Source organism: Nansenia antarctica (assembly GCF_963989245.1).
Source record: "Nansenia antarctica genome assembly, chromosome: 4".
In the NCBI taxonomy this organism is placed as follows: domain Eukaryota; kingdom Metazoa; phylum Chordata; class Actinopteri; order Argentiniformes; family Microstomatidae; genus Nansenia; species Nansenia antarctica.
In genome coordinates, this window is record NC_137689.1 from 63,238,970 (window position 1) to 63,260,942 (window position 21,973).

At 42.1% G+C, this 21,973-nt stretch overlaps 1 protein-coding gene across 1 annotated transcript; it reads left to right on the forward strand.

Moving 5' to 3' along the window:
- Window positions 1–5,793: 5,793 nt before the first annotated feature.
- On the forward strand, window positions 5,794–19,166 carry syk (spleen tyrosine kinase; the record flags this gene model as incomplete). The annotated part of the gene is made up of 10 exons (XM_080528389.1): window positions 5,794–6,195; window positions 7,031–7,191; window positions 8,695–8,836; window positions 9,185–9,263; window positions 14,279–14,459; window positions 16,670–16,879; window positions 17,139–17,325; window positions 18,109–18,249; window positions 18,581–18,693; window positions 19,094–19,166. 10 exons carry the CDS (start codon window positions 5,794–5,796, stop codon window positions 19,164–19,166), a joined length of 1,689 nt encoding a protein of 562 aa, XP_080384515.1.
- Window positions 19,167–21,973: the final 2,807 nt, after the last annotated feature.

Here is a 21,973-nt window from a genome sequence, read left to right on the forward strand (position 1 = left end):
CAAAGTTAAGCACAATATATTTTAAAACAAATTAAGTGATCTAACTACAGTTCATTTTGGTGCCAGGCCCCAATTTTCACACTTTCCAATTCCTTCAATAGAGCACATTATTTCCTACATTTAAAAACATTCGTTCAGGTCAGTTTTTTTAACATTAAAAAAGGAAGTCAAGGCATTAATAAAGTCGAGGAAGTAGCTTCTAGTTACCAAAAAATGAGGAAGTTTAAAAAAAACACTCCCACTTCACTTCTATGTTGTTTAACACGTATCAGTGACAGAGGATATACTTGACAACATTTCAAGGCAGCAAACACATTTAAGACAGCTGACAGACTTTTGAGAATGTATTACCGGTAGTTGATATATTTATATATACATTAATATAAAAGTATTGTTTCATAAGCTTTTTGGTTTTTAACTTTTAACGGTTTTGGTATTGCTACAGAGTTTGAAGTGACCTGATCAGACACATCCTGTTCAGCCGTGCTGCCTGCCTGCCTGGCAGTTGAACATGGTCGCTTTAGAGAGAGGTCACAGCCTGTAGACGAGGAGCAACTGTTTCTTACAAGGTACGATTCTCTTCACGACACCTGCTGTACAGTTGTACAAGCTGTAATGGCATAGAGGAGTTAAGATACATTCATGTATTTAGTTCATTATTTGATAGGGGTAGATGGAGCTGAAAAATGTCAAAACATTGAATTACAGTGACATGGGTCAAATGCATTGCACCATAATGCGTTAACTTCTAACTACTAAATTCCTGCATTTTTACCAACATGGGCTTTAGAAGTGCTTTTTTAAAGTGCTAGTTATTTTACCAATTATTAGACAAACATAGTAATAAGTCATATTAGTGAAGAAAATGTGTTGTTAGTTACAGTTAGTTCAGGCTGGTGTAACAGAGCGTGCCTTAGAAGGAGCTTGTTGTGATCAGAATTCCACTCCTTCAGCATATTGACTGTATGAAGTATATTTGTGTAAGTTTAGTAGGATTTGCATTGTTTCAGTATGATTTTCGACACAGTTTTGTTTTTGAGAGAACTTTCAAGCCAAGACCATTTTGATGACCGTGACACGAACACATCTTGTGGGAATTTTATCTTCTGAGAATGGATAACCTATGATTTTTAAAGAAATAATGAGTTGTATTAGAAAAGGGCATACATATATTGTTTGCAAGAGATACTTAGTCAGAAATAGATTTTGTTGACCTGATGATGTGATGACCTGATGAGGCCTTCTTGATACTGTATGGATGGCTGATAGTCAGTATGTGATGAAGAATCAAATGTAAACACTTTAAACTCTATTAGTGTATGATATCAGTTAGTGCATGGTTAAACACAGAGGAGATTAAATATTACTTATTTTTTAGGTTTTAAATATTTTATTGTGTTTTATTCAGCATCATCATTTAATATTCTATGAATATTTACTTTGTTGATAGTATATTACATGTGTGGTTTCAAGCATCACACATTTCTTCTTGAAATATTACAGCTTGTAGATCCAATATGGTGGTTTTATGGTTTTGTTTGATATTTTATTCATGAAAGGAATTGATGATGCTGGGTTTAGTTTCACAGACTGCAACTGGCAGTATTTCTATTAGATTGTTCTCTTTGTGATAACATCTTTGGTGAGTTCCTAGATGACAACACTTTCATCAACCTCAAAAATGTAATAATTGTGTTTTATCTCTTTATTAACAAACTTCCTTTCCTTTCCTTTGGTTGGTTTCAGGTTTTTAGACCAGAGTGATGTATAATGTTAAACATTATTAGTTAATATATATGTTAATATATATGCAGAGAACTCAGAGGACAATGGTGTTGATTGTGCAAAATGGGGAGTGGTGCAAACAAACCTGCAACACTGGTGGTTTCTATTTCGAAACATAATCAAGCAATTTCTCCTATTCTGGGTCTGCTGCCTTGTCAAACCATTAGTTGTACAGGTTGCTCATACTGTACATAAAGACTACAACAAACATGTCACTGTATCTACAGTATAGAGATGATATAAAGGCATTTAAAAACATCATTTGTTTATTTATAGACCCTGATGTGTTAGGTGTTGTGAATGTATTGACATGTATTGACATGGATTCTAGACTGGAGGCTCAACACATTCACATACAGGCTTCTATTTCTGTTCTGAGAGATTGTTGCCGTAGTTACGTTATCATGAATGGTTTACTGTCCATCTTCCTGAGTATTCATGCACATGTGCAAACACACACAGTGGCTTATGTGACTCTGTTATAGACAGAAGGAGATATTAGATGTGGAGTGATTAGGAGTGATGATGCTGTCCTCATACAGTACATGTAATCAAGCGTACGTACCTCTCCACCTTTCTTCGGTGCATTGGTCCTTGAATGACAATTATCTGGATATCTGTTCATCTACACTACGTACTGCACCACAGTCCTGATACACATTTAAATGAAGCACATTTTTCTTGCTTAAAGTCCTTTCCTCATACAACTAAACATATCATTTAAACTGTGAGTGGTTATTTATTTCAATATTTATTTTATTTAGGGTTAGGGTTAGGAAAACTATTGTATTTATCAACAGTTATCAACAATTATACAGTAATCTAATTCTATTCTGTTTCTACCCCTGACTGTCCATTCGAAGAAACTTGTTTTTTTAATTCCAGTTATGTATTAGCGTGAACAGAGAACAACTGCAGATATATCTACATTTAGAAATTAATACATTTAAATTTAAATCTAAATATGCATCAGATTACACTTCTTTAAACACTGTGTTGATCAAATAGGTGAATTTAATTGATTAGTCTTCAAAATCATCCATTTACTGTCAAAGCCATGTAGATTGTCTAACTTTAAATTTATTTTTAGAAGATGAAAAATGTAACTAACTTTATATCAGTTTTTATAACAAGGCCGACAATCACAGGTTGAATGCACCTTTACTCTGATCTTTTAGCAAACTACACTTCTAGAAACTAATACTAATTTGATTTAAACAGACACAGTCTAGTTATTTTACTGCAGCTAATGTAATGGGCAGAATTTAATCATAGACAAACAAGGTTTTTATACAGTATCTAGTGGCTCTCTACATGATGGTGGGAACAAGAACGAAACAGAAAATGTAGCTACTATTTAGTTATGTAATAATCATAAATTAAATGATATTACTTGTAATTACCATATAACAAAACAGCACGACTGTGGACAAAAAGTTGCACTCAAAAATAAAACGTGACATATCCCCGCCGGCATTTTAACGTTTATTCACAGGTGAGGCAACGGCATGGAGCAAGGTTGAATTGCTGTTGAATTTTGTTTCGATTTTGAAAGGAAGTTTAGCATTAAATGTTGTTTCAGCGTTTTTGTCCACAGTGTTTTTTAGAGGTATGGTTTCTTCAACAATTACCTATAAAGGCCTGCTGTACCCAAACAGTTGGCCTGCTTTCTGGTGGAATCTTTTGTGGTTTTGACTACCTGTCCTACGTGCAACTCTCACACCACACGTCTCTTAAACCTCCCCCTCTATTGTTTTTAACAACTAAAGGTTTTCTCAGTGAAAGGGCAAGTTTACACCTTTGTCCCATCCATCCCCGTCCCCCCGTCTGTCTTGCTTTTACTTGTGGTAATTCATTGTGTTTGGCAGGGGAGGCCGGTGGAGGCTGGTGGAGGCTGGTGGAGGTTATAGGATTTTCAAAATGTAATTGATTGAATTGGTCAATGCTAAAACAATGAGTTCTTTCTAAGTCACTTAGCACATGAGAATAATGTTTTCTTATCTGTCAGTGCAGTGACTTGTTAAAGGGAACTTCAGAGAGGGAAGAGCTGAATGCGGCTGACCACCTACTCCACATACCACTCCAATCATAAGTGAAACAACGAGACATACATTTTGCAACATTTAAAGTATACTCAGCACTTACAAATTCTGTACTTTTTTTTAGTTGAAGAAATTGCTCAATTCAATTCAATTTATTACACATAATAGTACTGTTTAAGATAAACCCTGCATGAATATTGCATTACAATACAATACAACACAATACAGTACAATACAATACAGTACAATTACATCCACCTGATATTGATATTCAACATGAATCATGAAAAGTTGATGACACTTTGCTATGAACTCCTTTTGGGGATTCTACCCTCTAAGGATTCCGATAGGGGTGATAGGATATCTATTAGCAAGCCTGGAGTGATTGGAGACATTGGGACTGAGGTTATCTACTACCTGGACTGAGGGGTGACAATGTGGACACGTCTTGATGTCACCTCAGCACAGTTGACTGTAGGAGAAGCTGGTTCAGGCAGAAATTGGAGGATGGGCTCATTGCAATGCTCATTGTAAAGGCCCCTCTTCTGATTTCTACCGCCACCAATCTCCCCTGGTTGACTGACGGTCTTATCTGCCCGCCTACTAATTAACATATTCTTCTGATAAAGAACATATTCTTCTGACTCTATCAACAAACTTTTTCTCATCTGAGACACTTTTCTCAGAAGAAGACTAATTAACATATTCTGTGCCAGTCGCCCCAGGTGATGACCAAGTCACTACTTTCCCTTTCCGTCACCAGTTGCTAAGTTACCATGGAACAGTGTGAGTGGGTCACATGGCCCCCTAGTCACTTCAACCCACCAGAACATTTGAGGCCTGCATGCAGTTACAAGGTCATTGTACAGAAATGGAATAGAATGAATGAGCAATGGTCTGTTTAATACCATTTCCTCATTCTATTCCATACATTAAAATGAGCACGTCGTTTGAGTCCTACCTCCACCAGCCTCCCCTGCATACAGTATGTTTCAAGTTCAACAATTAACAACTGCTCAACTAACACTATCCCTTGCTCTATAACCCTTGCTAGTGGTTAAGCAGCACTGCATTTGATCAATGTTTGATTGCATTTGAACTGAGGTAATGTATGATAAGCGCTCTAAAGGCTGTTACAGCTCAGTTTCTCAAGAGACAGGCAGAAACACCCAAACAAAAATGTCTGCTCACTGTAGTCCATTGAAGCGGGTGATTGTCGGACGGTAGCTAATTGCGGCTCACTGAGATCCACTCTGAGCTTGGAGCTGTCACTAGTGAAGTGTTGCATGATACGGGTGTGTTGCAACATACATTGTGAAGTCTTTATTCAGCACATTGAACTGAGTTCTCTGTAGAAGTAAGCATTGTTTTGACAAGGCCGTACAGAGACAGTGAGTCTGAGGTTTGGAGTCTGTAGTCAGATGATGGTTAGACACTACATGAACACTAGTTGAAACCTTTCAGTTGTACAAAAGTTGTACAAATTTGATTTGATTTAAAAACAAACAAACAAAGGGAACCAAGGCATTCTTAAATTGCAACGTTAAAATGGTGTTATTATTGTTTGAAAGGCTTTTTAACTTTCTCACTAGACCAAGATGCAAACCCCCTGGCCCCTGGCCTAGACCAAAGAGAACCTTCATCCCTGCTGGGACAGTGTATCCTAATACCGCTTCTCCTATCCTGGGACGTGCACAGACTTATGGAAGGGCAGGTTGAGAACAACTGGGGTAATGCGATGTGAAACACCATTCAGGAGGGCTTTTCCTAAGTGGCATGGCAGAGGGGCAGGGCTTTTGCCCCCTTGTGCATGTCCCTGCTCCTATCAATACTTTTGCCTACATACTGTAATATGATTATTTGTATCTGCTCTCCCTTACAGTTGAGGTCTCCATTAAGAGAGTCGTAGCTATCTGAGCTTCATCCAGGCATCTCCAGTGCAACCAAAACTACAGTAGGAACCAAAATGGCCGACAAAGTCACCACATTACCCTTCTTCTATGGCAATATCACTCGCGAGGAAGCGGAGGACTTCCTCAGCCAGGGCGGGATGGTCGACGGCATGTTCCTGGTCCGACAGAGCCGTAATTACCTTGGCGGCTACGCCCTCTCTGTGGCGTACAGGCACCAGTGTTACCACTACACCATTGAGAGGGAGTTGAACGGTACCTACGCCATTGTGGGGGGGAAGAGCCACGGCACTCCCTCAGATGTGATAGATTACCACTCCCAGGAGTCCGATGGGCTGGTGTGTCTGCTGAAGAAGCCATGCAACAGGCCCAAGAACATGCAGCCTAAGGTGGGGCAGTTCGAGGACCTGAAGGAGAAGCTGATCAGGGATTATGTGAAGCAGACGTGGAACCTACGGGTTAGTATGGTGGTTTATATACACACAAGCACACACACACACACACACACACACACACACACACACAAAAACGTGCTCACACAAACACCAGTGTAATTACTGTGTAGTTAATCTCTAATAACAGTCCAAATAGGCTAGGTGCACGATCTCACTACTTCCTGAAAGGCAACTGGTATGAACATATCCTGTCTCACTCTATTGGTTTAATTGATTAATCAGCTGTGCACTGTGTGTTCCAACAGTTTACCGCACAGCTGATTAATCAATTAAACCAATAGAGTGAGACAGGATATGTTCATACCAGTTGCCTTTCAGGAAGTAGTGAGATCGTGCACCTAGCCTATACTATGTACATTCTCAAATCATTCAAATAACCTGTTGTATGGTACCTGTGAAAATGAATGAACTGTATGAAAGAAGTGACTGTTGACCAAATAGACTGGTGGAGGAGGTAGAAATAGCAGGACGGGCTCATTATTATGCATGGAACGTAATGCAAACAAACACACGTGTTTGATACCATTCCTCATTCCATTCCATGCATTACAATGAGCCCGTCCCTTTTGGCTCCACCAGCCTCCCCTGCTTCACAGGTGAGAGACTAAAGGGACTTTTCTGTCCAGTATCCCATTGACAGCCTGATGTCCAAACCTCATAGTGAACAGGCCATTATCAGCCAGAGGTAAGGGTTCATAGTGAATAGGCCATTATCAGCCAGAGGTCAGGGTTCAGAGGTCATGTTGTTGTTGTTGGTTTAGGGCGCAGTCCTGGAGCAGGCAATCATCAGCCAGAGGTCAGGGTTCAGGGGTCATGTTGTTGTTGTTTGTTTGTTTAGGGCGCGGCCTTGGAGCAGGCCATCATCAGCCAGAAGCCTCAGCTGGAGAAGCTGATTGCCACCACAGCCCATGAGAAGATGCCTTGGTTCCATGGGAACATCACACGAGAGGACTCAGAGCCACGCCTACAGAACGGATCCCGCACCAACGGAAAATTCCTGTAAGGAACGCCTGAACACGCCATACTTTTCTACCAGTTGTTCAATGTCCAACATAACCTACCTTCCCTACGTATACCCAATTTAATTACATTTTTATCTCCAAAAATGTGTACAATTGGGGCAAAGTCTGACATCTTTACTGTAATGTTTCCAATAGACGCAATGACAAGTAAACCATTGCGAGTTTTGAATACTGCGTCTAGCATTTCCATGATATGCAATGCATTTTTGGACGGTTTACACATTTTTTTTTCTTTTCTTTTTTAAATCTAGCAATAGCAATCATGCTGTAGTGTATTCTGTGTTTTGTTCTTCTCACCACTGTTTGCTGTATCAACCTGGATGTCCTTGGAAACCCTGAGAAACATACATGAGGAAACATCAAACACTGTACCAGTAGTATGATGATAACGTTTTTATTTTCCTTCCGACCGACATAAGAGAGAAAGAGACACACACACACACACACACACACACACACACACACACACACACACACACACACACACACTGGTGGTCTAGGCAAGCTGTAAAGTGTGAGAAAGAAAGAGATATAAAGAAAGAGAATGAAGAAGAGAAAACCAGGCCTCTGAACTGAAGACACTGCCTGTGGTTTCCTCTGTGACAGTTTGTAGACAACTTCCTGGAGTGACCAGAGAGGCTAGAGAAGGAGAGAGGGGCTGTTTGAAAAACAATTGCCAAAATTAAAGAATAATGACTTTCACTTCAGTCCATGTAGTCCATGAATTTGAATTGAATTCAAGTTATGCTTTGGAAATTGCCTTTTTTTCACTGAAGGTTTTTCAATTATGCTTTTTGTACTGACATCATGAATTGAAACCTTGTGCTGGTATATCTCCACTAGAGAAGTGAGATTCACCAGTCGACAGCACCTCAGACTCTTTGAGGAAAAAGATTACAGTTTCCTTATCATTGAATACCTTACTACCTCTTTTCAAATAACATTTAGTGTCAGGATTCCTTTTTATTTGTTATAGCTATTATCAGCCATATTAACAGGCTAACTCAGCTACATACAAGACTGCCTGTTCATGTGATTGGAGTGTCTTTAGTGCCATCTAGTGGTACTTATACATGGGATCCAGGAAGACAGACACACTGTAGTTCCAGCACCTACAGAGCTCTGTTTCTTCCTCCTCTTAAGCCCAATGCACACGGCGTGCGATTTTGTCGCACGACAACATTCGATTCTCAATTCACACCACCGAAGTGTGTGGGTGTGAATGGAGAATCGAATGTTGTCGTGCGACAATATCGCATCGCACGCCGTGTGCATTGCGATGCGATATTCGCTGGTGTGAATTGAGAATCGAATGTTGTCGATATAGCAAATGATTTCAATTATGTCAAAAGAGTTGCAATTGATAGTCTATTGGGCCTACCCAACTGAATAATCTCTCTCTCTCTCTCTCTCTCTCTCTCTCTCTCTCTCTCTCTCTCTCTCTCTCTCTCTCTCTCTCTCTCTCTCCTTCCCTCCCCAGGATCAGACAGAGGGACCACCGCAATGACTCCTTCGCCCTCTCTTTCCTCCACGGAGGAAAGGTGCTGCACTACATCATAGACAAAGATAGGGCCGGCAAGCTCTCCATCCCAGATGGGAAGAAGTTTGACACGCTCTGGCAGGTACAGTAGTAGATAATAGACATCACTGCACATAGCAGATGTGTCACTCTTGTATGTATGGTGCTATGTATGATATGGTTCATTCATTACCATGTCACTGTAATAGAACATTGAACTGTGTTATGTACAAGTCAGACACTGATTCATAAAGTCCACCTGCACATGTTCAGTGGACATTTCATTTTAATTTCCATGTTGATGACCCATAAGAAACAGTCTCTCTCTGTCTTCTCTCTCTCTCTCTCTCTCTCTCTCTCTCTCTCTCTCTCTCTCTCTCTCTCTCTCTCTCTCTCTCTCTCTCTCTCTCTCTCTCTCTGTCTCTCTGTCTTTTTGGTCTCTCTCTCCTAGCTGGTCGAGCACTACTCCTATAAACCTGATGGACTGCTGCGTGTGCTGACTGATCCCTGTTCACGACCTGAGGGAGCCGGTAACGACACACACACACACACACACACACACACTACACACGCACGCACGCACGCACGCACGCACATACACACTACACACACACGCATGCACGCACACACACACACACTCACACACACACGCACACACACACACACACACACGCACGCACGCACGCACACACACACACACACACACACACACACACACACACACACACACACACACACACACACACACACACACACACACACACACACACACACACACACACACACACACACACACACACACACACACACACACACACACACACACACACACACACTGCTATAGCTATATTCACACTGACAAAGAAAGGGCCTGATAGGTAGATAAAGACACATAGACAGGAAGACAGACACATTCTGTAAAGATGCATTTTGACAATCCAGGGAAAGTTAGCATGTTTGATTCTTGTTGTTGTGCAGGCAATATAGGACGACCCCCCCTACCACAAGATCACCCGGTAAGTCTTATCCACTTCAATTATGTGTACTGTACATATTTTGGTATTTTGTGTGTGTGTGTGTTTACTTTTCATTAATTTGTAGCACAATGACTAAATTACTATTTCCTGTAAGTTGTCGGTGTTAAGATAAACAAAAAACACACTTGATGACACAGGACAGCAGTGATGGCAACCTGGTTCATTAGTTTAGTTTATGATAACAACATACTGATAGTACACACACACACACACACACACATTGTAAACAGTGTTTACCCGTTGATAATAGCATAAACGAAAGAGCAATAACCAAAAACGTCAACACAACAGATATTACTGTCACTGCTACATTCTCACTGACTTCCTTCCTTGTTCTCTAGAACCAAGAGCTCATTATAGATACAGTATGACATATTAGATTGTTCTGTCTAGTGTTCCAATAATACATTATATTGCCTCAGTGTTTTATTGCTCTGTTTTCACTGTTATCAGACAAGCACAGGCTAGCTGATCCAGTGATGACATACAATACTGACTTATCATTTAATATATGTTTTGGTCAGGACTGGGACGGGTTTCCCCACCTTTTTCTTTCCAGGAAGTGTTATCGTCCACTGATATTAATCTTTTTGATTGCTCATTGTCGATACGTTGTGTTTTGATGTTTGATGTTTTGATGTTTGTCAATTGTGGTACCTATTCCCACAAAAATAGTTGTTCATTTCCCTGTTAGAACAGCCTGACAGTACATTGTTACCATGTTGTTCACAGTCCAGACCTGGGATAAAAACCCCTAGCTGGGTTCAAAGCTGGGTAAAGTCAATCCATGTCTCTTTATTGCATGATGCTCCCCCTGCATCTGAGCTGTCTTTAGTCTCACCCAGTCTTTGCAGAAATTACAGTATTACTTGAAATGTTGCTTTATTAAATAAAGTGATAGTTACAATGCTATTTTTTCTACAGTTAAGGTTTCCCACAAATGTGGATTCGATTATATTCCAGCTACTCTATGTTTGTAGTCTCCTAATATCACTGACACTGACATTGTGATTTAACCCCCTAACTACTACTTAAGAAAACAAAATACTTGACTATTCCCCCTAACATTAATTCACCTGTCTGTAATTGTGGTTTCTAGAAAGGGGCAGTAGGTGGAATTCTCTCCAGAATCAAATCCTACTCCTTACCCATACCTGGCAGCAAAAAGGTGCACTACATCACCTCAACAACCCTTCTTTCACCCCCCCTCCCTCAGTGGTACAGTACCCTAGGCAGTGTGTGTACCCCCCCAGACACCTCTGCACCCTAACACTCCAAAGTGTGATTTTCCTTAAGTGTGGTTTGCTACGCACTAACCTTTAACACTCACCTGTACTTTAATCCTTGCCTCCATTCCCCCCTCACATTTTTAGAGGTCAGATCATGAGCATCAGAACTTGAATCATCTAATTAGTTGATTAGGAGTGACTAACTATGTTTTAAGGCAAGTTAAACATTCAGCCATATGGGACATTGGACAATTGGATGAACTAAGTTATCTTAGGAGGCCTGAAAGCAGTGGTTAGGGTCAGGAACTAAACTAGCCTAGCTTGCCTTAAAGCAGGGGTTAGGGACATGAACTAAACTAACTTAACTTAGTTTAACTTGCTTTAAAGCAGGGGTTAGGGACATGAACTAAACTAGCTTAGCATGCCTTAAAGCAGGGGTTAGGGACATGAACTAAACTAACTTAACTTAGTTTAACTTGCTTTAAAGAAGGGGTTAGGGACATGAACTAAACTAGCTTAGCATGCCTTAAAGCAGGGGTTAGGGACATGAACTAAACTAGCTTAGCATGCCTTAAAGCAGGGGTTAGGGACATTAACCAAACTAGCTGAGCATGCTTTAGAGCAAGAACTAAACTAAGTTATTAGCCCACCTTAAAGAAGGGGTTGGGGACAGGAACTAAACCAGCTTAGCCTGCCTTAAAGCAGGGGTTAGGGACAGGAACTATATTAACTTAGGAAGCCTTAAAGCAAGCGTTAGGGGAAGGGAACTATACTAATTTAGGAAGCCTTAAAGCAGGGGTTGAACAAGAACTCAACTAGCAGTGGGTCTTTCATGTCTGAATTCAGCCCACTCTGAGATTCAGGCTCATGGATAAACCTGTAGCTGTGGATGTCTATGTTCCTACTCCTACTTCAAATGCATGAGTATAAGGACCCTGACCTATGCAATTGTTTTTTTTGTCTACCCTCTGCCTGAATTAATCGTTCTGTTAATCCGGGTTGCATCAACATGGTTTAATTTTTAAACTGGATTAAATCGAGGTGTATCTACTAATCCTGTTGCACCAAACTTTATACCTAGTTTAAATTTAGTTTACAATTAATCCTAGCTAAATCTAAATGTTTGACAATCAGTTTAATTTCCACTTAAAGCAAATTAAAAACAGTTTCACCAGTCATTTTAAACCTAGTCTAAAGATGGATTAGCATTTATATTTAAACAACCCCTGGAGGAGGTTTATGTTAGGTCTATTTCAGTTTTATTCCCACTCTCTCTTAACTCCTTAACTCCACCGTATGGCCTATGCTCCACTGGGAGTCAAGGGCCTAGGAAGAAGAAGAAGAAGATGTCAGTTTGATTGACAACATGGCTATATATCTTCGCTGGATGGGAATAGAGGAAAGAGTTTTCGCAGGAAAGTTCGAGACAGGTTAAACCCAAATGAATTTGATAACAATAGTGAGTTTTCCCGGCGGTATAGATTTACAAAAGAGTCTGTCATATGTATCAAAACTAAAAACATAGAAGACATACAAACCCATTATGGCTACTTACAGCTGTGACCACACCTATACTCTGATTGTTTTGAGGTACAGTGACATAGGAAACAACCGATTTAATAGTTCCAGGCTACTATTCCATAATATAAACATCTGAGAGGTATACTACAATAAATAACAATAAAGCAAGCTTACCTAAAGCTTCTGTGGTGAACGTATAATTTTATCCAGTACGTCGTTATCGGCGTAGGGATTGGGGACGGGCGAAATCTGCTGTGGGATCATATCAATGTTTTTTTGTTTTTTTTACCGTAGGTCCGTTGTCACTTGTTCAGTGTACTGCTGTCAGTTTGCGTGTCCTCAATTACTGCCTCAAACTCTTCCATTGGCTTAGTTTAATTTATAAACCAGTTCAAACCTAGATTTACTAGCCCTAGATTACGTTTAAACCAGGATATATTTAATCCATGTTGGTGCAACCCAGTTATTGTTTTCATGTGTTGATACACAACCTCCTCTCCTTTTTTCATGGTCACCCATGTTTTACAATGACATCATTGGGGAAAGTGAATGTTATTGAAATGTTTCCAAATGAGTTCATAGCATGTTTTTCGACTCTATATCATAATGTTATTTGCTGTACCTTAAGAAAACTTCCTCACATGAGGCAGAAATCATGTGTAGCCTATACAGTATCAGGCATTTCTCCATATTCACTACACATTAACTGAGCTGTTGATGCCGTCAGGAGAAACATCTCTCCCCAGTGTATGAAATGTACAGTGTCTGAGATTTCAAACTAAAAGAAAAATAACTTGATTTGGCGTCTCAAATTTAAATATATTCATGGTAGTCTCAGGGGAACTACCCTTTTATAACCTGTATTACCTGTTGACATCATTATCTCATGTTATATGGCGTAGATTTGAAGAAATGCTGGATGTGTCACATGAAGTATTCTTAAGGTTGGAAGCATACTAAATTATGACGTCAACATGAACTTCCCCTGTAAGATCTCACCTTTTGACCAATCAACAGTGTGTGTGTGTTTGAATCATTCAAATAAGGGTGCCCATGAAGGAGACAGAGGCTGTGTGTTCCAGTGGAGGCTGGTGGAGGTACAAATCGGAGGACCGCTCGTTGTAATGCATGGAATGGGATGAGGAATGGTATGTGTGTTTGACACCATACTAATGAGCCCGTCCTCCTTCTACCTCCACCAGCCTTCCCTGATGTGTTCCAAATAACCCCACTTATAGTACTATGTCCTCCACAGTAGAATGCTTGGCCAATCAGTTATTCCTTCTCAGTAGTATGCTTGTGTGGATATTGAAAGAGAGCCAGAGATGTTGCATCATGCGTGTCTGTCTCACGAATCAATCAATCATTCAATTAAACAATTTAAGGTTACATCCTGACTGCTCTTTCTGAGTGAATTATGACAGTAGTAAATGTCATTCCTCATATTTCACCTGTAACCTCTCTCTCGTATTGGATTCCTGCCAGAACCGGGGCTCTCCTAACAAAACCACAGACAATCTCAACCCGTATGAAACTAGGGGCCCAAATGTCTTAGACAACAAAGGTGAGTGTCCACCCTCTGAAAGAAAAACAACATCCTGACTTTGTCTGGGACTTACTTACCACTCACTGAGCCCCATTCAGTTGTACGATGCGATGCATGATGTATACAAACATGTATTCTTTTTTCGGGCACTGTGGTTGTGACTAGCATCAACCTTGGAAAGTCTTACTTTGTGGTGGTTGCCTCACATACAGTACTGCTGCCGTCTCCAACAGAGGGAATGCCTATGGACACAGGGGTGTACGAGAGTCCATATGCTGACCCAGATGAGCTGCGGACCTCGGTGGTCGACCGTAAACAGCTCTACCTGGAGGACGGGGAGCTGGGATCTGGAAACTTTGGTACCGTCATGAAGGGCATCTACAAGATGAGGAAGTACGGACTGTAACCTCTTACCAGCACACAAACATTGTAGTAACCTTTGAGTGACTTAACACACTACATGGCTGACCCCAACTATACTGTGCTGCCTCGGATATTTTCAGATGAGAACCAGGCCAGCCCAGTACAGCTCAGCTCAGCTCGGATCAGTAGTGTGAATTATGGTTTAATGTCTTTTGTACACATGATAGCTCCAATGTGATGAACCAGGAGCTAAACCCAGGTTGTCTGTTTGACTGAGGACCTTGTTAGCTCGTTGAACTAAAGCCACCTATAAACATGGCAGACACCAACGATGCCATTACCATAATTCCGCTGGTGGATGAACGTTAATTCATCCCATGTAAAACATGATTATTACCTGTTATGTTACACGTAGATGCGTGCTGAATAATACTCTCTAGTACCAATCACGCCGCAACCAACATTTTGCAACGACTTGCTCCAACATTTTTAGATTGGAATGTTCAGACGCTCGGACAACTGTCAGCGCATGCGTAAAATATGCCGGCATCGATAAGAGGAATCGATAACCTCTGAGACATATGATTCCAATGCATCGAACAATTTGTTACAGGTTCTCGAGTTCCCAGTTCTCGATTCCCATCCCTAGATCTGAGCTTAAATGAGCAGTTGTATTGAGCTGGTGTCTCTTCTGTTATGTCCTGTCCTGTCCTGACCTGACCTGACCTGACCTGACCTGTCCTGTCCTGTCCTGTTCTGTTCTGTTCTGTCCTGGCCTGACCTGTCCTGTCCTGTTCTGTCCTGACCTGACCTGTCCTGTCCTGTCCTGTCCTGTCCTGTCCTGTCCTGTCCTGTCCTGTCCTGTCCTGTCCTGTCCTGTCCTGTCCTGTCCTGACCTGTCCTGTCCTGTCCTGTCCTGTCCTGTCCTGTCCTGTCCTGTCCTGTCCTGTCCTGTCCTGTCCTGTCCTGATCTGACCTGACCTCACTTGCACTGACCTGACCTGTCCTGACCTGTCCTGTCCTCTGCTGTCCTGACCTCACTTGAACTAATCTGACTTGGCCTGTCCTGTCATGTCCTCTCCTGACCTGTCCTGTCTCTCCTGTCCTGATCTGTCCTGTCCTTTCCTTTCCTGACCTCACTTGACCTGACCTGACCTGTCCTGTCCTGTCCTATCCTGACCTCACTTGACCTGACCTGACCTCTCCTGTCCTGTCCTGTCCTATCCTGACCTCACTTGACCTGACCTGACCTCTCCTGTCCTGTCCTGGCCTGACTTCTGTCCTGAAGTGTCCTGTCCAGGGGCCTCATTTATAAAAAAGTACTTGAACGTCATCTTTGACTTGCACGTAAGCACATTTTTCTAAACGGACGTAAGCATTATTTATAAAACGGGCTGCGATCGTTTAAAATTGCGTACGTACTAAAGTCTATAAATACCAAATATACTTGAGAGTGAACTTTGTATTTACGCCCTGTGATAGCGGCTCAATTATAGCGGCTGAATTAAGCCAAGTGAGCGGGAGAGGGCAGAGAAGGGTGGCATCTCGGTAAGTTGCATTTGTAATGTTTGAACTTTGATCATGACAACCAGTACTCAAGTTGTAAAAGAAAATCAGTGGGGATGGTGGATTTTATCATATGAGGACAATTTTTGCATCCCCACAGCGTCAGTGACTTCAGTGTCAGTGACTTGGTAAAAATGTTATTGCATGTGTGCGTGCCCCCTCGCCCACAGTATTTTACTCAATATGCGCAAAACTAAATGCTGAAATAGCAGTAATACCACGTTCATTGATAAAATTACATAAGGGATGGAAAGGGGGGGGTGGCAGTTTTAGAAGGGGGATGATTTTGACCGTTTTTATTTCAGGGGGGATGCCATCCCCCCTCAACTTCAGTGCTGATGACAACTAAGCAGGCAAATGCTTATACTGTAATAATATAATGGTCTTATTCAGACCCATACATCAGGTGACATTGAAAATATGGCTGCTCACTCCCATACCGTTTCCACGGTCAAATTGACTCACGTTGAAATTGTATAAATCACTACGTTGACGTGGTTTTCTACGTACGACACGGGTAAGATCAAAATGTGATCTAAGTACTTTCTATAAATGAGGCCCCTGATCTATCCTATCCTGTCCTGTTCTCTTCTGTTTACACTGTCCTCTCCTGACCTGACCTGTCCTGTCCTCTCCTGACCTGTCCTGTCCTGTCCTGTCTCTCCTCCTCCCAGGACAGAGAAGCCTGTAGCGGTGAAGATCCTGAAGAATAATGACAACAACCCGGCGGTAAGAGAGGAGATGCTGAGAGAAGCTCACGTCATGCAGCAGCTGGACAACCCCTACATCATACGCATGATTGGGATCTGTGAGGCGGAGAGTTTGATGCTGGTGATGGAGCTGGCCGACCTGGGTCCCCTCAACAAGTACCTACAGAGACACAAGTACGTCCCTTAACCCTAGTACAGAGGATACCCCCCCCCCCCCCCTTACAGTGCCCTGCATAACTAATAATTGTTTGATTTAAAATCCAAACTTTTGGAGTGTAGAGCCTAAAGAAGACAAAAGTAGTGTGTAAAAAAAGTAGCACTGTAGTGTTTAGTAGTGATAGTTACTGTTTTACATTACACTGAGTATGTTATAATAACAGTCATCACCCCTCCCTCCCTCTCTTCCTCCATCCCTCCCTCCCTCCCTCCCCAGGCAGATCTCCACTAAGAACATCACAGAGCTGGTCCACCAGGTTGCCATGGGGATGAAGTACCTGGAGGAACACAAGTTTGTCCACAGAGACCTGGCGGCGAGGAACGTGCTCCTGGTCACTCAGCACTATGCCAAGATCAGCGACTTTGGCCTGTCCAAGGCCCTCACGGAGAACGACTACTATAAGGTACCCATAGGCTTGAATGTTGTTGTTGTTGTTGTTGTTGTTGTTGATGATTGTTACTGGACTGTGTCAGTGTTTATAAATCCTATAAGGTACCCATAGGCTTGAATGTTGTTGTTGTTGTCGGTGGTGGTTTTGCATCAATGTTTATAACATTATGCAGAACAATTATAAGGTACCAGGGAGGTATAATAAGGGGGTATTCCATCAACATTGCTAAAGGAAAACCCAGGCTTCATTTGATGTCTCACAAGATTTATAAAAAATATGCTCAGATTTTCCTTTAGCGACATTGATGGAATTCCCCCCTGGCTGGCCTCTAAATTCTCCCCCTGATATCGCTGTTCAAGAGAGACCTGGCCTTGGTCTGCCGCTAGATGGCAGTGTTGAATAATGTTTGGTGTAGGCTCAAGAAAGAAAGAAAACGACAGCAAGCATTGGATGCAATGGTCTAAGGTGGCTTCCTCTCCTCTTCTCTCCTCTCCTCTCTTTCTCTCTCTCTTCTAAAGCATGTTCCTCTCCATCTCTCTCTCTCTCCCTTCTAAGATTGAGATTGAGAGGAATCTGCTTTAGAAGAGAGAGAGAAGGATGAGAATCTGCTTTAGAAGAGAGCGAGAGAGAGAGAGAGAGAGGGGGGGGGGGGGGAGAGAAGGAAAGGATGCTTCTTTAGAAGAGAGAGGGCCATGAGAAGAGTGTACGATGTGTTAACCCAGTCATTGTGTTGCCCGTCTGTAGGCTTAACGGACATGGGAAGTACTGTATATACATTGTGTATCCTGTGTGTAGACTGACACCCCTGGGAAGTGGCCAGTGAAGTGGTATGCTCCAGAGTGTATGGCCTACCTCAAGTTCTCCAGTAAGAGTGACGTCTGGAGCTTCGGAGTCCTGATGTGGGAGGCCTTCTCAGTAGGACTGAAACCATACAAGGTAACAGGAGGGAGGGAGGGAGGGAGGGTTTGGGGGGGATGGGGGACAGAGGGAGGGAGGGTTTGGGGGGGAGGGGGGACAGAGGGAGGGAGGGGGGGCGGGAGTGAGGGATAGGAAGAGAGAGAGGGATCGGGAGAGAGAGAGAGAGAGAGAGATAGACTTCATAACACATTAAGAATCATGACAAACATCAGTAAGAATGCTCATGTTGAATCTGAGTGTCCTCCGATATTGAGTAACAACAGTCAAAAGGCCGCTGTCCATCTGACGTATGACATCATCAGCGTGCTCCAGGGCACTGAGCCGTGTGTCACTCCCTCTGTGTCTGCAGGGCATGAAAGGAAATGAGGTTATCCTAATGATCGGGAATGGGGAGCGCATGGCCGCTCCCGCCAACTGCCCCAGCGAGATGTACGAACTCATGAAGAAGTGCTGGATGTACAAGTGAGTGGGGCTAATCATGATGGTGCATTTTCTTTGTGTAGAACTTCTCAAGAAACTTCAGTAATCAGTAAACTTCAGTCCATCAGGACAGGCTGGCGAAGGCAAAAATGGGCTCATTGTAATTGAATGGAATGACAAACAGTATCCATTCCATGCGTTAGAATGAGCCTGTCCTCCGATGTCTGCCTCCACCAGCCTGCCATGCTGTACATAGCCATAACATTCAGACACATTTACATTTGGCAATTACATCTGAAAAAAAGTGATAGTGTCCATTGCTTCATGCTTGTTGATTATAGTATCTGTGGCTGCAGATTCTATATTTAGAGTCTGTTGGACTGCCTATGGTAATAGCAGTATGACTGTAGTATTTTTAATGTTGTAATGTAATCTCTTGCAGGGCGGATGAGAGGCCTGGGTTCGCAGTGGTGGAGCTCAGACTAAGAGATTACTATTATGACATATCACAATGATCAGACCATCACTTCCTGTCACCTGACACCTACCATCTGATCCTCCTGTCTGCCCTGGTGGGGGCTGGGTTGGGGCGGCTGGTGGTGTTGTCTGATAGGTCCAGTATGGGTCTGAACCGCTGGGATTGGCTCACTGAGGTGGCTCATTGTAAAGGCTGTTCTGGTCAGTATAGAGATGGATCATATCGTAAATGTAATGCTGTAGAAGTATTGGATTGAAACAGTGTTAGGAAATAAATAAATAGTTTTGAATGCCATTTGTTCAAATGCAGGTCATCTGAGATTTTGTTGTTTTTAGACTATATGTTTAAATTATGTTTTAAATACAATATACAATACATTGTATGATGACTATGACTACATTTCCCCAAAAAAATCATAAATGTATGCATTTTAATCAATTGCTTGATACATGTATCAAGGCATGTATCAATGTACATGTGTTTTTTTTTAAGTCTGATCTGGTCTTCCATCTCTCTCATTACATGGTAAATAATGTAGAATTCAAATAACAAAGATCCATCTGACCGGATGTACATTAAAACATTCTTGTTTAATATAAAGTATTGACTGATGAGAATTACAATGTGAATGTATGCAAAACAATAGTAAATGAAATTATACATTTCTGAATTAACTGTCTCTGTTTTTCTGTTCATTTGACTTCATAAAGCATGGTAAAGCAGAGATATCACAAACATGGCCCTAACCCAAACAATGATAGAATTGAAATATAATCTATTATTATCAGTTAAAACATAATCAAAATAAATAAATCGAATGGAGTACTACAGGAGAGGTGCTATTTCAAAGCAATAATAGGTTACCCTCCTGTCCTGATAACCGCTGGTGCCCACATTTTTGCACCCCACTGTATCTGTTGAGTCTGTGATGCATGGCTGCATTTTGTGTTGTGTTATTGTGACAGCAAACACTAGATGGCGCTAGATTACTTCATGTTGGAGTTGGCTCAAAGCAGACAGGTGAATGGATGACACTCATTGTAGACTCAGTTACATTGAACAACAACGTTGCAACCTCTCACCTGAGAGAGAAATCAAGTTTACTACTGGGTGTACTCTTGACTTCTCCTATGTTTTACCATAGATTAGCCTCCCGTTCCTAACAATTGGAAATCATATACGGCTCTGCATTAGTAAAAGTGTATAATGAAAAGTAAAACAATGAAAACAGGTAAAGGACACATCAGTAGATATCATCAACAGATTCAGCCGATGACCTTCTGAGGTCATAAGGTCACATGGTAAACTCTGTGAGAACTACAGAGGAGCACTGACCTCTGAAGGCTTCAACACCCAGGGCCATGGTGACACTGATACTACACTCCTGTCTGAGATCATTCAGGCATAAGTTGCTTGTTTCTAAAGAGACAATGAGACAATGGTAGTTTCTATGAGGGTTAAAAGACTCATTGCTACACTGTACTATGTCAGTTACCTGCACCCTGACCCTGACCCTCACCCTGACCCTAACCATGACCCTGACCCTGACCCTGACCCTGACCCTGACCCTAACCATGACCCTGACCCTGACCCTAATCATGACCCTGACCCTAACCCTCACCCTGCCCGTAACCCTGACCCTGACTGACCTTGACCCTAACCATAACCCTGACCATGGTGCTTGCAATGGTTATTACACAGTAATAAGAACACACATGTAAAGAGTATCTGGAGCTTAAAACCGGCCTAGTCAGCCTTCCAGCCATTCAGAGACACACACAGCAAGTCAGACAAATAGGAGGAGAGAGAGAGAGTGTAAGGTACACACGTACACACACACACACACACACACACATACACACACACACACACACACACACACACACACACACACACACACTGTACACACACACACACACACACACACACACACACACACACACACACACACACACACGCACAGAAAGAAAGAGAGAGAGGAGCAGGCCAGAACCACAACAAGCTTCAACAGGCTTCCGGCTGCAGCATGTCTCTCAGGTTCCGGAAGTGTCTGGCTTCACCGCACGCTGTTCTCCCTCACTCTTTCTCTCACCTTTTCCTTCTCTTTCTCTCCCTCACCCTCAGTCTGGCCTGACAAGACCAGCTGGCCAAGTGGTTGTGTTCTCGCATACAGGCCTTGTCTTTCCGACGGTTGGTGTGTTGACACCACGGTCAAACTATCGGATGTGACATCAAAGAACAGATTTCATGGTAGACGAGTGGTTTCCCTGTTACGGAGTGAGACAGGGAAGCTCACAGGGGTTTGTCGTTGTCTGTGAGTCCAGGAGCGGCTGGAACAAGATAGCGGTTGGTTGGTTGGTTGGTTGGTTGGTTAGTTTGAGATAGGAAGGGAAGCCGTCCAAGCCGAGATAGATGAGAGGTAACACTGCCCAATGGCATAGTCTTATCTCGGTGAGGAGATAGGAGCACAACAGATTACACAAGACAGTCATGGTGGTCAGAGGTGATGAATAGGCTTGGTAACTTAAGGATGTTACGGTCATTCAAAAGATGCCAGCGGTGTGTTGGGTTGTTTTACCCCTACTATCCCTCAAATATCGGACAAAGATTTGTCATTGGGTAAAGAAACCCATCAGAACAAACATTTATGTATTCGTTTTGGTTATGTATATTATGTAGTTATGTATATTATGTTATTATGTGTTAAGATGTGTCTGAGTTTCTGCATTTTCAATCACACTTCATGACTTCATTAAGTACAATGGTATTCTGCTAAATAAAAGTTCCATCTTGTCATCATCGTCTGTCAGTAAGCCACCCATGGCTGTCCAGCCTAACCTGGTT